Source organism: Schizosaccharomyces octosporus, assembly GCF_000150505.1.
Source record: "Schizosaccharomyces octosporus yFS286 unplaced genomic scaffold supercont6.2, whole genome shotgun sequence".
Taxonomy (NCBI): Eukaryota; Fungi; Ascomycota; class Schizosaccharomycetes; order Schizosaccharomycetales; family Schizosaccharomycetaceae; genus Schizosaccharomyces; species Schizosaccharomyces octosporus.
Window position 1 is genome coordinate 2,454,860 of NW_013185620.1, and position 15,140 is coordinate 2,469,999.

The 15,140-nt window shown below is 36.4% G+C and overlaps 6 protein-coding genes across 6 annotated transcripts; 3 read left to right on the forward strand and 3 right to left on the reverse strand.

Moving 5' to 3' along the window:
• Window positions 1-119: 119 nt before the first annotated feature.
• Window positions 120-2,252, forward strand: SOCG_00525 (FAD-dependent oxidoreductase). The gene is made up of 2 exons (XM_013162945.1): window positions 120-354; window positions 636-2,252. Exons 1-2 carry the CDS (start codon window positions 321-323, stop codon window positions 1,748-1,750), a joined length of 1,149 nt encoding a protein of 382 aa, XP_013018399.1. The 5' UTR covers window positions 120-320; the 3' UTR covers window positions 1,751-2,252.
• Window positions 2,253-2,286: 34 nt separating this feature from the next.
• SOCG_00526 (protein disulfide isomerase) lies at window positions 2,287-4,004 on the reverse strand. Its single transcript, XM_013162946.1, has one exon. The coding sequence runs from the start codon at window positions 3,923-3,925 to the stop codon at window positions 2,429-2,431; it is 1,497 nt and encodes a 498-aa protein (XP_013018400.1). The 5' UTR covers window positions 3,926-4,004; the 3' UTR covers window positions 2,287-2,428.
• Window positions 4,005-4,361: 357 nt separating this feature from the next.
• SOCG_00527 (GTPase activating protein) lies at window positions 4,362-8,838 on the reverse strand. The gene has a single exon (XM_013162947.1). It carries the CDS (start codon window positions 8,505-8,507, stop codon window positions 4,614-4,616), a length of 3,894 nt encoding a protein of 1,297 aa, XP_013018401.1. The 5' UTR covers window positions 8,508-8,838; the 3' UTR covers window positions 4,362-4,613.
• A 100-nt stretch (window positions 8,839-8,938) lies between these two features.
• Window positions 8,939-11,404, reverse strand: SOCG_00528 (transcriptional corepressor Tup11). The gene is made up of 3 exons (XM_013162948.1): window positions 11,176-11,404; window positions 10,963-11,047; window positions 8,939-10,792 (listed from the first exon to the last, which is right to left on the reverse strand). Exons 1-3 carry the CDS (start codon window positions 11,297-11,299, stop codon window positions 9,196-9,198), a joined length of 1,806 nt encoding a protein of 601 aa, XP_013018402.1. The 5' UTR covers window positions 11,300-11,404; the 3' UTR covers window positions 8,939-9,195.
• A 1,367-nt stretch (window positions 11,405-12,771) lies between these two features.
• On the forward strand, window positions 12,772-13,359 carry SOCG_00529 (uncharacterized protein; the record flags this gene model as incomplete). The annotated part of the gene is made up of 5 exons (XM_013162949.1): window positions 12,772-12,844; window positions 12,976-13,033; window positions 13,095-13,184; window positions 13,236-13,272; window positions 13,321-13,359. The coding sequence occupies 5 exons, from the start codon at window positions 12,772-12,774 to the stop codon at window positions 13,357-13,359; spliced, it is 297 nt and encodes a 98-aa protein (XP_013018403.1).
• A 621-nt stretch (window positions 13,360-13,980) lies between these two features.
• Window positions 13,981-15,101, forward strand: SOCG_00530 (Rad6). Its single transcript, XM_013162950.1, has 5 exons — window positions 13,981-14,155; window positions 14,214-14,278; window positions 14,424-14,544; window positions 14,615-14,718; window positions 14,769-15,101. Exons 1-5 carry the CDS (start codon window positions 14,114-14,116, stop codon window positions 14,890-14,892), a joined length of 456 nt encoding a protein of 151 aa, XP_013018404.1. The 5' UTR covers window positions 13,981-14,113; the 3' UTR covers window positions 14,893-15,101.
• Window positions 15,102-15,140: the final 39 nt, after the last annotated feature.

The following is a 15,140-nucleotide window of genomic DNA, read 5'->3' on the forward strand; positions in this document are numbered from 1 at the left end:
GAAAGAATTAAACAATTATTCCAATTCTATAGAATTATGAAAACTTGCTATTTCTAAACTATTAATATATGAAATCTCTATAGTATAATATAATTATATGCATATGTAATTCGCCAATACATGACTTATGATTCACCAATACTAAATCCTCATTTGACAATTGAGCTCTCGAGGAGTAGTAACTACCACCACTACCAAAAGCATTAAAAATTCATTTTTAACGGACGCTACCCTTTTCTTTGAGTAATTTTTGCATCCAGGGATTGTTTCGGTGTTCTTATTTACTACTTCTCTAGTCAAGCAGGAATCGTTGCTATACAATGGAGGAATCTCGAAATATCGTCATTGTCGGAGGTAAGTCAAAAAGGATGAGGGGACAGAAGGTTATAAAACGAGGTTGCTTGAGGTACATAGTCATAAGGCCTATGCTTCCTAGATCGAAGTGAAATAACGCAACCAAGGTTGCGTTGGCGAAGTTCCAAGAGTATATGAAGCAATTCCGTAGACGCTTTTCTCCAAGCTTGATGGATACAACTTGTGTAATCATTGTATCTAGTGTTTCTTTGTAATACTTCTGCAAAATTTACCCCTTTTTTATATAACGACTGTGTACTTTTATTAACTTCCTTAATTAGGTGGTGTTACAGGCACTAGTTGCTTATATTTTCTTGTGAATCATCCGAATTTCAACAGAGAACGCGATACCATCACTCTGTTTGAAAGTTCTGGGATTGCGTCGGCAGCCTCTGGCAAGGCTTCTGGTTTTCTTTCATTAGAATGGCATGGTCCTTCTACTAGCTCATTAGCTGCTCTCTCTTACAATCTTCACAAACAGCTTGCTGATGAGCTTGACGGCCATAAAAAGTGGGGTTATCGTGCTCTAGATACTTGGTCTATTAAGGCAGACGAGAAATGCACTCATCCTGACAAGTTGTCGCCTGAAATTGAGTGGATTGAACCTTCTATTGTGGAAAAGGTAACTCGTCTTGGTAATAAAAAAAATTCAGCACAAGTACACCCATATAAATTCTGTCATTCTATCTTTGAAGAGGCTAGCAAAGTGGCTAATGTTAACCTCGTGAAAGGTCATGTCATTAGCGTCGATGAAAACGAGGTCGAGTATCGCTTAATCGGTGAAGATTATGCGCCGGATGAAGAAGAAGAGATTACTTCTGTTGAAGAACTTCATACTATCCATTCAATGGAAGCATCTCATGTCATCGTTGCGGCCGGTCCTTGGACTCCACATCTGATTCCTAACTTACGCATTTGCGGTGCTCGCATCCACAGTATCACTGTCGATCTTCCTATGCGACTAAACGGTAACGCTGTTTTTTCTGAAATTGTTTATGCCGATGGAACTGTTGGCGCCCCTGAATTTTACGCTCGTGAAGATGAGTTGTATGTCTGCGGTGAGTTTGATGACGAACCGTTGCCCGAATTGTCTTCGGAAACAAAGGTGGATCAGGGAAGATGTCAGGCTATCAAGGAATGTGCCGACCATTTCCATCCTGTCATTCGTGATTCTAAGGTGAAAGTGCGCCAAGCTTGTTATTTGCCTATTTCAAATGCAACAGGTGCTCCCGTAATTGGAAAAATTGGTTCATCCATTTACGTAGCGGCTGCTCATGGTTGTTGGGGTATTACCTTGGGACCTGGTACGGGAAAGGTTCTTTCGGAAATGGTTCTGGATGGGAAAGTAACAAGCGCAAACATCGATCTCTTAGATCCTGAAGGCTCTTTTGTTTAAAATAGCCGCTTCTTATATTCCCCTCTCGTGTTATATCTCCTGGTTTTATGATCATGTTTTCCGCATTACTTTTGGTTTTGTAAGTACAGTACCCTCGGGACACCCTTATTTTTTCTCTCCCGTTATAATGATCCCTTCTTACAACTTTCCTTTTTTCTTGATGCAGGTTGAATTAATGCGCGATTATTGATTTCTTTTACTTATTTACTGCATTATAACGGTGAATATTCAGGATATTTACCTAATAATTTTGGGTGTAAGGTTATTCTGTTTTTTGCTATTCGGTTTTTTCCCTTATTCACTAAGTAACGAAAACTATTAGATTTAAATAACTAATTTTTGAGTCTCCCGCTGACAATTTAAAACGTCAAATCGCTACTATTTTAAGTAAAAGTCTTTCATTAATGCTATCCTTAAATAATCTTTATATTAATAAAAAGGCGTCAACAAATATCAACTCTAAATTATATACTAAGAAGTTCATTTCCCATTATTATTTGTCCAGCTAACTGCTGTAATCACATAACCTATATGTCCTCTGACCTTCGACTACTTAAGTTACATCCCAAAACTACTTGAATTAAGAAACAACTTTATTATAAACATTATGATGCTGTTATCCATTAGTTACATACAGTAGATAGCTAAAAAGGACGATAATAAAAAAGTCGGGATCTCTTACAATTCATTGTATGCCTCCTCTTCCTTTTCACTTTCCTTAGAAGTGTCCTCTTCAGTTTGTTTCGTTTCGCTGGCATCTTCAGTTTCATCCTCAGAAGTAGACTTAAAAGAAGAATGCTTTTCAATAAAAGATGACATATCCTCTAAGCTACGGTCACCTTCGTAGAAAAGAGGATTTTCCTTATCATTAGCCTTAAAGAGCATAATAGTAGGGAAGCCAGAAATAGAAACGTCAAGATCATTTTCGGTGGCGTCCACCTTAGCTACTACCACATTTTTGTTATCGGCATACTTTTCAGCCAGAGATTCATAAGTAGGGGCGAGATTCTTACAATGTCCGCACCAGGGAGCATAAAACTCAACGAGAACATCCTTAGTGGAGTCTAAAACTACTTGATTGTAGTTATCGGCGACTACCACAGTCAAATCGCCCTGAGATTCTGGGACAGGCTGACTCTTAATTTTAGGTTGAAGTTTTCCGTCGGTATATTCCTTGACAAACTTAGCCATATTTTTGCTAGTCAAGTCGGAGTTAGGGTAAGGGAACTTCAGGAATTTATCCAAATGAGTAATAACAAAAGCAGGCCAGTTAGACTCGACATTCATTTGCTTAGCAACGGCACCATAACGCAAGGCATCTAAGAAGGCAAAACGGACAGTGTCTTGATATTGCTTAGCAAGAGGTTGAAACACGTTGTATAACTCATCACGAGATTCAGTACTGTTGTAGAAAATAATACCCAAGGGTAATCCACTGCTGTGATATCTCATAAAAGTCATTTGGTTTAATTCGTCTAATAAAGGAATGCTAGAGAAGCCCAAAAAGTCTCCGATGTCTCCCTTTTGCCATTGGCCCTTGTAAACTATCTTGTTGGAATCTTGGGCAGGATCCTTAGTGAAAGCGACAAGTCCGGGGAAAGGAACACCTAAAGATTTGGCAAAGTCCTTATCAGAGGATGAAGCGAAAGCAAAAGCATCCTTTAGGCTTTCAGCGACATCAGTGTAAGTAGCGTTAAGTTTTTCGTCATCAAAAAATCCAACCACAGCTAAGTCTTCACTGGATTCAGTAAAAGTGTCAATATTGTCCTTGCTGACGCTCTGGACAACGGGTTGTAGTTGCTTCTTCATGTATTTAACAAGAGCATCGTGGCGACGAGGACCAGAATACTGACTGCTAACGTCTCCGTTTTTGAATACAGTGAGAGTAGGATAACCACGGATGTTGTATTCGTTACAAAGATCAGTCTCCTCTGTACAGTCAACTTCAACCATAGAAATATTGTCTTTCTCTAATTCTTCGGCAGCTAACTCGTACTCGGGGGCCAATGCGTTACAATGGCCACACCAAGGAGCATAAAATTTAGTCATGAACAAATTATCAGCATTCAGTAATTCCTGCAATCCTGCTTTATTTACTTTAGGAACGTCTGCTGAACTGGTGTAGAATCCACCAGCGAGGGCAAGAAAAGCCGCAAAAAACTTGGTAATATGCATATTCTATAAGTGATTTTGTTCGTAAAAGAAGTCCTAACCAATACTAGTTAAGCAAGTAGTTGGTTAATGCTAAGTCGATCTATGTGGAATTCGGCATCATAAGAAAGGTATCATGCAACACCCCCACTCAGTATAGTGAGGATGTAGATAAAAGCTTAATACGATTTACGCGTATTGATAACTATACTTCTCCATTTCGTTAAGTGTTTTTGGGCTTTATCTTTGCATCTCATTAAATCTCAAGTCTCTAAATTGATACCATTTTTACAATGTGTAGTTATGTTCGTTAATGTTTTGAAATATGGGCTGAAATCAAAAGGAATATTTACTAATTATATTTATTCATGAAGCTGTTTCTCAGGAAGAAACTTTGCAGATGCAAGTCTTAGACCACTTAGTTAGGTTTATTGATAATACATATATGTTTCATTTACGTTGCATTATTCAAATGAAATCAAAGGGACCTTTTATAAGGAAAGTTGTATTATATTTTTTCTGAAAGAGTTTAAAAAAAGTGCATATGAGCCTATACGCAACATGAGTGCTTTAATAAGTTTTGATTTATATACAAGAAAAACCTCACGTTTCATTAGGTATCTGTGTCATTATGTGGTCGATAAAGATCAGAATGGACTTAGTTTTTTTTTTCTGTTTTTAAAAAGAAGACGTCTAAACCGAAAAGAAAACATCAAAGGGAAATCGTAAAATCGTATGTCTTGTTTTTTAAATCTCTTCGGGGAGGATTCGATAAAGCTTGCTTTTGATTGATAGTATTTAGCTCATCAACAAACTGTTGGCGCAAAAGCCAAGGATGTATATAAGCAAAGTTTTCAAACAATTGCTGGTACAATCCTATATCCGCTAGGAAGGAATGAAGCAAAGGTGGTACAGATGAAACAGCAACAGTTTGGTCTAATTTCCAATATCCCTGATGAGATATATCTACGTCTGTAGTGATAATCTCTAATCGTGTGTGAAATAACGTGTCAAACATTTTTAAAGCGTCCAAATGTGAATCAAGTGATAACTTGATTATCACAGGGACATTAAAAGACTCCCAGTCGGTCATTGAAGATTCCACTAAATCATCCGAAGCAATCAAAACCATGCCACTAAAAAGGACTTTCTCTGTATCTCTTTCCGGATCCTTTATATGCCGGAAGACAATTTCTATTGTCTTGCTCGTCCAAACATAAACAGTCTCTCCAGTCTTCAATTTTTTTTCAACTCCGAAGCTTTCCAGCAGTCGGTTAAACAATTGCCATCCAACGGTTGTATTTATATCGCCATTATACTCGTCTGTTTGAAGGACAACAGCTATATTAATTATAGGTCGTATATGAGTAGCATCGAGACATCGTATTAGATCCGCTGCATATTCGCTCGGTTGAACCAGGACGGGTTCTTCCTCCTCGTTATCCAATGGAGCTAAAATTGTTTCCATAAAAATATGACTTGTAGACTGCTCCAGAAGGTGCATTTGTCTTATTTCACTGCTCACAACATTCTCTTTGATTCCATGCTTCATTATATCATAATCAGCTGTATTCGCATGTAACCGATATATTGTCGTACCAGACATTCTTCGAATTGTCATTTCAAAATCTCCTATTTCGTACTGAGCATTTATAGTTATCACACAACCTCTGTAAATCCACGTTTTAGAATACTTATCAAATAAAAACTTGTTGTCTTTATTATAATTTTCCAACCTTTCATCAGAATAAGTGAACCGAAGCAATAGTTCATAGAAAACCTTTTCATATCCTTCAAATTGAACAGGCTTTCTGCTACTTAAAAATTCACCTAGCAAAAATGAAACCAAGTGTGGCCTCTCTGATAACGGGCACGACAAAAATATGTTTGAGATAATATAATAAGAAAAAGTAATCAAGTAGAGACTAAAAACTTTTGCATTTGGATTAACCAACCCTTTCTTTTTATCCAGCTCGTCAGTTCGCGAACGAATAATGCTTAAACAAAAGAGACAAATCTTTTGAATCGTTTCGACGTCTAATCCATCAGTGAGTACAGGGTTATTGCTCACTACGTGAAGTAGACGCAAAAAGTTTACGAGGCTTCGTTCACTAATATTTGACGACATAATTAAAGAGAAAAACTTGGGCATATAGGAAACTGAAAAAGAATGCATCGCATAGCAATTAATGATTAAAATGTCAATGCAGGATTCCGTGGTACTCTCACCTTTCTCTAGGAAATAGTTTAGTAACCGAAAGAATTGTTCATGACAATTTTGCGGAAATGCATCTTTATAGACCATTAAAACAGATAGAACCTTTGAAAAGAGAACCAAAAATCTTTCTTTTCTACTTCCAGAAAGGGAATTAAAGGTTGAAGCATATTTACCTGTCGTCACGTCTAACATGAATTGTAAAATTTTTTTTAACGCGTTGGGACAAGTAAAAAACATTGATGAACTTCTCAGCTGATTAGTAAAATTAATTAAAACATACTCCACGATATCTGTATCGTTTTCATGTAGAATTATATGCATTATAGCTGAAACCCATTCTTCAATTGGAATATTGATTAGCCCTTTTGACAATTTTGAATCCATGTTAGCTTTCAACGGAAACCGTTGAAATACAGCAGCGAATGACAGGTCCCTAAATCTTACTTTATTATCACGGCATTTTAATGCCTCGTCAGATATAAAAGGATTATACCATTGGTTTTCGTATTTTGATAAAAGTACCTGCGAAGTCGGTGAAACATTCAAAAAACAATAACCATTCGAATTAATCCGCAATTGTAAAAACATCTTTAACGGTGCAACCCGATAAGGACGTCGGATTTTCAAGTTCTTTATAATTAAAACCAATTCTTCATATAAAATCGATTTAAATTCAGGTAACATAACATAATAGAATGCCATACTTGATATAGCTTGGATTGAAGCAAGTTGAACCTCACCCATTTCATTATTATGTGCAAAATTTTTTAATATAGCATTTACTTCGTAAAATACGTCTGGTGGATATACACCGGATAAGTCACATACCAGCCTGAACACGTTTTCAGTTAATAACTTCGAATTATAACTTTTCAAAGAATAGAGTAATGGAAAAAGAATTGTTCTAAAAACAGAAGATCGGTGCTGACTAGGAGACGAACGTAAGAATTTACGAAAAGAAGGCATAAGCGAAAGACGCATTTCGAAGGAAATGTTAAAATTCATGTAAATATCGACAAGTAGTTTTTGATCGCTAAACCAACTACTTAAGTGGGGCATCTGAGCTCTTTCATCGAGAACTAAAAGCATTTTTTTGCAAAGGTCATTCGACAGATAAAAAGAATTCACCTTCAAGAGATCAAAAAATTTATCTAATAAAACAATGCTTGTAAATTCCTGAAAGAAATCTTCTAACAGGTAAATATTCCGGATTTGATAGGTCTTAACTGATTCAAGGATATTTGGTTCACTGTGTTTCCAGGTCTCTTTTTTATAGTTGGATGATTTCGGTAAAGCCGAAGATATTTTAATGAAAATATCAAGTAAACTTATCCATTCATCAATATAAAGTAGCTCAACAAATGAACGATGTTCCAGAGCATTATATAAGGAGCGAGACATCTCCAGAGCTAATCTGCTGGACCTTTGGTTTAACGCCTGAAGCATAAATTCCAATAGCATTCCCCGAGTACAGTAAACAAATCTAGGAGGATCAATTATAATATTGCATAAAACTCTAACTGCCCCCATTTGAGCAATAAGCGAAGTCTCGCTTGGACTTTCTAATACTTTTCTCAGAGAAGAAACAGTCTCGTATTTCTTTGTAGATTTTAAAAGCTTATCAATGATTTGCTGAGCAGACTCTGAACTGGCAGCTAAACCAAACTTCGCTCGACATAGCATTTCAATTACGGAAAATAACACAGAAGAGGACACTGACCCACGGCTAATCAGAGAGTTCAATAGTGAGAAAACAAGTTCTATATCTTGTACATCAGTTGTATTCTTACATATCCAAATGCAATTAGCTAACATACTGGAAATAGCCATTTCATCAAAAACGTGAAACTTCACTCGAATCATATTAGTTAAAAGTATCATCGTCTGATGAAAGCAATGAGTAAAACTTTTCAGTTGATGGCTTGTTCTGAAAGAGTTTCGATTGTTGGAACGCAAAGCATCAAGTCTTTCAAATATAGTAGTTATCCATTCTGACAAGAGTTTCAATATATCATTAGAGTAACTTTCAATTTTTTCACCTTGCGAAGTAGTCGTGATTAGTGCTTCTAATCCCTTAGGATAATCTTCCACATTTGATAGTTTGGATATTTTATGGAATAATAGTTCACGTTCTCGATTACTTATATCTCTCTGGTACTCCGTCGCTCGGATCCAAATATGAATAGCTAAGTTTTTCAATTCATCTCCGGCTTTTAATTCCAGGGTGTCACTGGTACAATTGACTAATTTCTCGATGGGTACGTGCTTGCAAAATTGTTCATCGTAGATAAGTCTTTTAATACGTTTATACCTCTTCTCCCGTGATAATTCTTTTGAAATACTCTGCAAATTTATATCAACATCTTCGGAACTCATCGTGTGTCTCATTATATGACAGACAAATGAATAATCTCTCAATAATTCAGATACTCAAACAAATATTCACAAAATAATTAGACTCAAGTAATAAAGACATTAAAACCTCCGTTCTATACACTTCTTAAACCTCATTCCTCCAGAAAATTATACTATTTCCAAAATTTCCTTGCGTATAGGTTTAGCATCGTAGAAGTTAGCAAGTATTCATATATACTGATAGATTTGAGATATGAATTTATTTTCTTTTATTTTTTATTTCCTATCTTTTTTAAAATCTTTTATTCCATAAAGAAGATTTATGTCTTAATATTTAAATTTGAACCAGTTTCCTAGAATCGATAACTAATACTTTTCCAATTAGGTGGATAATTAAGACTACTTGACCAAATGAAGAATACAAAATGTTTTGAAGTTACGCTATTATGCTTTACAAAAGGCTTCAAATAGTCCCACTTAAAATTTCCATAAGCATTTTAAAACCAAAAATTATATACATTGCTAGCTAACTAGTTACAAAATAGTAATATACAGAACTGTTCTTGAAAAACAAAGGATTTCCATCCAAAACAGTTGACATGTTATCGTAAGTAATTAGCCGTAGCCTTTTATTGCCTTCATCATAAAAAGGACGAAGTAGAGCTTTCATTTACCTTTGAGAAACAAGAGATCAATAAGGGATGTTTTAGGCATGCAGATTTCATGGACTAGCGGGTACAATTGACCAAATGCGGGCTCGTAAATCACCACTTCCAGAAGCAAACTGTTTGCCATCTGGACTAAAGCTAACAGATATAACAGAATTCTTGTGACCTTGGCATGTTAAGTAAGATTGTCCAGTCTGTAAATCCCAGAACTGTATGCTTCTATCTTTTGAACCGCTAAGGGCCCAACGATTGTCTGGCGAAACAGCAACAGAAAGAACGAAATCAGAATGACCATGGTAAGTAGCTTTACAAACACCGTCGGGCTTTATAGCAGAAAGACCAACGGACTGGGGGAACTGTAATTCCCAGACCTTGATTGTCTTATCAAGGCTTCCACTAACCAAAATTTTACTGTCTGGAGAAAATGCGATGGAGTAAACACTTTCCTTATGACCTTCAAGTCTCTCAACTAGAGTTCCAGAAACGGACCAAACCCGGATAATTTGGTCCAAACTGCCGACCGCAATGTACTGGTCATTCGGGGAAATGGCGATCGCTGTTACACCATTTTCAATCTCCAGCTTCAGAATACATTGTCCAGTCTCCACATCCCATAACCTTGCTGTATGATCACCGCTTCCAGAAACGATGAAACGACCATTGTGGCTGAAATCGAGAGAGTAAATATCCTGTTCATGACCGGAGAAAAGGAAACGAACCTTTTGGGTAGCAAGATCCCATAGCTTAATCTGGCGATCCTCGGTACCAGTAACTAAGTATTTTCCATCAGGACTAAATGCAATAGTACGGACGTACAAATCACGAGATTGATCTGGAGAATCCTCGTTGAGAGTGAAAAGCTTCTGACCGGTGTGAACATCGAATATATTGGTAGCACGGTTACAACCAGTAGCTAAAAATTTACCATTATGACTAAACTTAGTGCAACAAACAACACTAGGATGCTCTAGAGTATGGACAAGATTTATGTTGAATAATCTTCGACAGCTTGGATTATAAGTGACGTACCAACTGGGGGATTGTGACTTTTTGTGCGTATAAGCAGAAGCTTGATTTACTTCTTTAATATGGGGCTCATGTTCTTGATATGCTGGCTTGCCTGTATATTGAGCTATGTTATTTGTTGGATTTTGAACGTCTTGTGTCTGAATTGGAAAAGCCTGTTGTTTTTGTTGCTCGGGATTTGTGACATAGTAGCCAGGTAAACCACTCATATGGGTGTTTCCAGCGACTACTGTATGAGGAGGAACGGGGTTGTCGGTATAGGAAATAGGAGAAACGTAAACCGACGGTTCAGAAGCATTCGTTACATTACTACCCAGGAGCGCTTGTTGTCCAGGGTGAGTCATATTCGTATGCTCACCGACCGTTGCCGCTGCGACGGGGACATTGGAAGAAGATTCATGAGCCGGATCAAGAAGAAAGCCAGGTTGCTGGGTAGAAGGATAAGGTTGTATAGAGGGAATTTTATTAGCATCAACGGTATTGTGTGGTTTCGAAGTAGTAGGGGGTTGAGAAGATTTGGCATCTTTATTAACACGCTCGTTAAATGACGGTTTTGTAGAGTTAAAAGCATCAACACCTAAAGCATCGAGTTCATGTTTGATTGCATTTACCTCTTTTTCATATCTGCAAAGGTTAATAAAGGACGGGAAAAGTTAAACGGGACTGAGAACAGTATTCACATGATCTATGATCTATACCGTGAAATGAAACTATTCATCAAAGACTCTAGACGCTATAAAACGAGCGATAATGTGCGCAAAGAGACAAGTCCCACTGATGGAGAGGGTACTTACGTTTCGCGTATGGCTTTCTGTTTTTCAATCATGTCATCTAAAGTCTTACGAAAATCCTCGATGTCTTGTATTTGAGATAAAATCACTATGGTAAAAGTTAGTGTACTATTTAGGAGAAACGTAATTCGTTTCTCTTAATTTTCATCCATTACGGACACGAAAAGGAAGAGAATAATCCCACGGTAAAGAAAACAATCAATTGCTTAAACATACTTGAAGTTTCATAATTATCAGCATGACTTTCTGTACTTGACGAATTTTTATTAAGCAAATCATATTCTGACTTCAAAGCATCCAAAACCTCCTGCACATTTTTGTTTCTGTCCACGGAAACCATGATTGACGCCAAAGGTCAATATTAACAAGTAAATAAACAAAAGCAATAGTAAAGGATGTGAAATGAAATAAACGGTGTTTCAATCCGTCTAACTGCGTCGTCGTTGGAAGTAGTAACGTAGTCTATAGTCAATCAAGGATAATGAGCAACCTAATTTCTCATAATACTAGTTAACGCATCCTAACGTAATATAGTTGACTGGAAAACTCTAGTGAAAAAAGAAAAAGAAAAGTGATTATAGCAGGATTCTTCAATAATGAAAAGAAAAAGAAAGATGAAATTTCATACTTAAGTGTCTTTTTCTTGGCTGTTTGATACATTGTTTTACTGTCTTCGCACAGTCGCATCATTTCGTTTACGTCAAACAAGGAATGGGTTTGAAAAGGACGATCGGAAAAGGGAGATTCTTAAGGATCAGTACTTCTTGTTGAAACATTGTATAAACTGATATTTTCCTGAAAAAAAAAAACTCTATAAACATTAGAGAAAGCGCGATTCTGGATATAAAATGTGTTTTTTACAAATGATCCTTAGAGAAATACCCCTTACTTAAGCGATGCTTAAAATTTAAAAACTTGTTTGTTTACATCGCCAAAAGCGAGAGCGACAATTCTTCAAGGAAAAAGGAAATTACTTGGATTTACAAGTTCACTTTTGTTATTTTTTTTCTTTTAAGATTATTTTAAGATTAATGAAATGGTTGAAACTGATTGCTCCCCCATCGCACAGACATGTAAGCATTACCGAGACACAAAATTGAAAAAGGCAATCAATTTCGCTTTCTTTCTTTTTTTTTTGCCAAAGATCATAGTTGGTCGAAGCCTAAATTTTTGTTTAGGATTGTTAGCAAGGTAGAAAGACAACATATGAATGACTACTGTCTGTCAATTGGAAGAATGCATGTTTACGTTTCACTTGATCAAAGAAATACTCAACTTTTATCATACATAGCTATCATTTCGTTGTGAGATGAGTGAGCTAAAGGATTGGTAAAAAAAGATGACTCTGAAGAACAATTGCTTGACATGGGTTAGAGTCCTTGTGTAAATGTACCGTTTCAGCTTTCCTTGATCCTGGATTTTGGATACCCGTAATCTTTTCTTCAGCGCTCCACATGACAGACAATTTCGCGTCTTTTATGTCTCTCAAATAAATATATTTTTTCTATTTAAACCTCTCCCTAATGTCTTTTGAGTCCTATTTACGTTTAAAGTCTGGCACTGCAACTGAACACTGCTGTATGTTTAGCTGCTTCTGAAATTCGGTCTCTGCTTACTTTAAAGTGATTCCATTTGCAATACAGAATACTTTTACAAGTAAAAGGGGCATATTTCATTCATCACATACAAGTATTATTATTAATAGGAGGTAACGATAGTGTACATACAAGTAACATTCTCATTGATAAGACCCTGAACACGCAACAAGCAGTACTTCCTAGATTCGTGTTGAGACAAATAAACCAAGTAAAAATGGCACCTGTTGATCCAAAAAGAGCTGATTTGGTGGTTCCATACAAAGCTATTCCACGATCTCAAGATGATGGTACGACAGCAACACAACCTCGCATATCCAAAATTACAAAGGCAACTAAACGCTTTTTGTTGCTCTGATTTGGATATATATATTATTCTTTATTTCGTTATTTTCTTTTACTTACATTTAATCGTTTATAGTAGGAATTACCACAGTTAGCACTTTCGTTTGTATGGCTGCTTTGTTTCTAAGAATCAAGTATGAACTTCAAAATAAAAATGAGTTATATAACCATAACAGCAACTAATTCTTCTTCAAGGTTTATTGCTTGGTCTGCTTTTATTCTAGCTGCATCAAATTTGCTCAATTCTACCTCTTCGCCAAATTCTTCTCCCATGTCTATGGCTTTGTATGTTTGACAACAGAAATTCTTCTACAAACTCACTTCTAACGATATTAGTATGGGTCTTGCCGCTTTAGTTTCTACCTATCTTCCCGTAAGTGCTTTTTTACGTTAAAAACATCATTGATTCTAACTGCTTTAGTATTTTTTAAACACACCCCAATCTCCTAAGACTCAGTAATTCCCCAATGATCTTTCGTTTCAGGAAAAGTGGTAAAACTTTTGTTATGCACATTTTAAATCGGAACTTCTCTTCCATAACAAGACGTTCAATTCTCTTCACTTCAAACTCGATATACTTCCCATCGAAAATAGTCATGTGGTTTTTCTTGTTTTGAAGTGTTGGATTGTTCAACCGAAGAAATACAACCTTATTCAAAATAATGCGTTACCCGGTATAAGCTATAAAAACAAATGATCCTAACTAAATGTTTCTTAGAATATCATAAATCACTCACTCTCTTCTTGTTAATATACTGGATTTACTATTTTAGCTTTACACAGGCAAATGAAAGATTGCTTACATTAGATCACTTTGATCATCTGTTTTCTCACTCACCAGTCGAGAATCCAAGAACCAGATTCAGGAATACCATGAATAGTATGGATAACTTTCAAAAATCGATTCTAGCAAACGGCTTCAATGCCCCTTTTCTTTTTTTGACTTACATTCTCCAAATGTCTTTACTACTTCAGCTCATTAATCAAATAACGATACCTAGTGTGTTGTAGCATACAAAAATCTCTGTTGCCGTGCGCTTTGTTATCTTTAATTATATACAATAAGAATGTTCGTACATGTTCATTTTCTTGCCTTTTCCAACAACATTTTAAAGATATCCATCCATTTTAGTTGGTTCATTAGTACATTCTCTTGTTCATAAAGTATTTTTATTTCATTTCGTTAGAGGAATTTTTTCTTATTGTCGTTAGAAATGTCTACTACAGCCAGAAGACGTCTCATGAGAGACTTCAAGGTAAGGCAAACTTTATAAAAATAATTAGAGCAAAAATTACTAACTCTACAATTTAAAGAGAATGCAGCAAGATCCTCCCGCAGGTGTTTCTGCATCTCCCGTATCTGACAACGTTATGCTTTGGTAAGTACCCTTCGGGATCAAAAGCAAAAAGCACACTCGGGTATGTCTGTGTTTTATGGATTATTTATTCACAGTCATTTGTATGAGTTGGTGGTTTTTGGTTAGGTTCTCTTGTACATAGACGTTTTACTAACATTCGGTTCAGGAATGCTGTAATTATCGGTCCAGCAGATACTCCCTTTGAAGACGGAACTTTTAAATTGGTTTTGTCTTTTGACGAACAATATCCGAATAAGCCGCCTTTAGTAAAGTTTGTTTCCACAATGGTACGATCATGCTGAGTTTATTACGAAAGCTTACTACCTCTGAGTTTGTAGACTAACTTTGTGTTTGTAGTTTCATCCGAATGTGTATGCGAACGGTGAGCTTTGCCTGGATATCCTACAAAATCGATGGTCTCCGACGTATGATGTGGCGGCCATTCTGACGTCTATTCAAAGGTATTTTTCTTTTCAGTTTTACCATGTAGCAGTGAATTAACCAAATTTAGTCTACTGAATGATCCGAATAACGCTTCCCCGGCGAATGCTGAAGCAGCGCAGCTTCATCGAGAAAATAAGAAAGAGTACATACGTCGCGTTCGGAAAACCGTAGAAGATTCCTGGGAGAGCTAACTGCGGTGTTCGTTCTCCGTTGATGCATTCCCTCTATCCTAGAAATGATTTTTAAAGACTTTGTCCTTGTTTCCTTGTATTAGATTATTTTACCTCATAATTTTGGAAATCCGCTGCTAAATTATTACCATATATCTGAATGTATTATATTATTTAGAGGTAAATTTATTTTGTCTGAGGAATTCACACCAAGGTTTGTTAGTTTGTAGTTGGTTTATGCATAGCTACACACTGAGTACACTTTCATC

Excerpts from the sequence above, each read along its gene's own strand:
- SOCG_00525 (XM_013162945.1), top strand. The coding sequence starts at position 321 with ATGGAGGAATCTCGAAATATCGTCATTGTCGGAG. Across the intron at positions 355-635 it reads AAATATCGTCATTGTCGGAG|GTGGTGTTACAGGCACTAGT; the intron begins GTAAGTCAAAAA and ends TTCCTTAATTAG.
- SOCG_00526 (XM_013162946.1), bottom strand. The coding sequence starts at position 3,925 with ATGCATATTACCAAGTTTTTTGCGGCTTTTCTTGCCCTCGCTGGTGGA.
- SOCG_00527 (XM_013162947.1), bottom strand. The coding sequence starts at position 8,507 with ATGAGACACACGATGAGTTCCGAAGATGTTGATATAAATTTGCAGAGT.
- SOCG_00528 (XM_013162948.1), bottom strand. The coding sequence starts at position 11,299 with ATGGTTTCCGTGGACAGAAACAAAAATGTGCAGGAGGTTTTGGATGCT. Across the intron at positions 11,048-11,175 it reads TGATAATTATGAAACTTCAA|TGATTTTATCTCAAATACAA; the intron begins GTATGTTTAAGC and ends CTTTTACCATAG. Across the intron at positions 10,793-10,962 it reads CAGAAAGCCATACGCGAAAC|ATATGAAAAAGAGGTAAATG; the intron begins GTAAGTACCCTC and ends TAACCTTTGCAG.
- SOCG_00530 (XM_013162950.1), top strand. The coding sequence starts at position 14,114 with ATGTCTACTACAGCCAGAAGACGTCTCATGAGAGACTTCAAG. Across the intron at positions 14,545-14,614 it reads TAAAGTTTGTTTCCACAATG|TTTCATCCGAATGTGTATGC; the intron begins GTACGATCATGC and ends TTGTGTTTGTAG. Across the intron at positions 14,719-14,768 it reads ATTCTGACGTCTATTCAAAG|TCTACTGAATGATCCGAATA; the intron begins GTATTTTTCTTT and ends AACCAAATTTAG.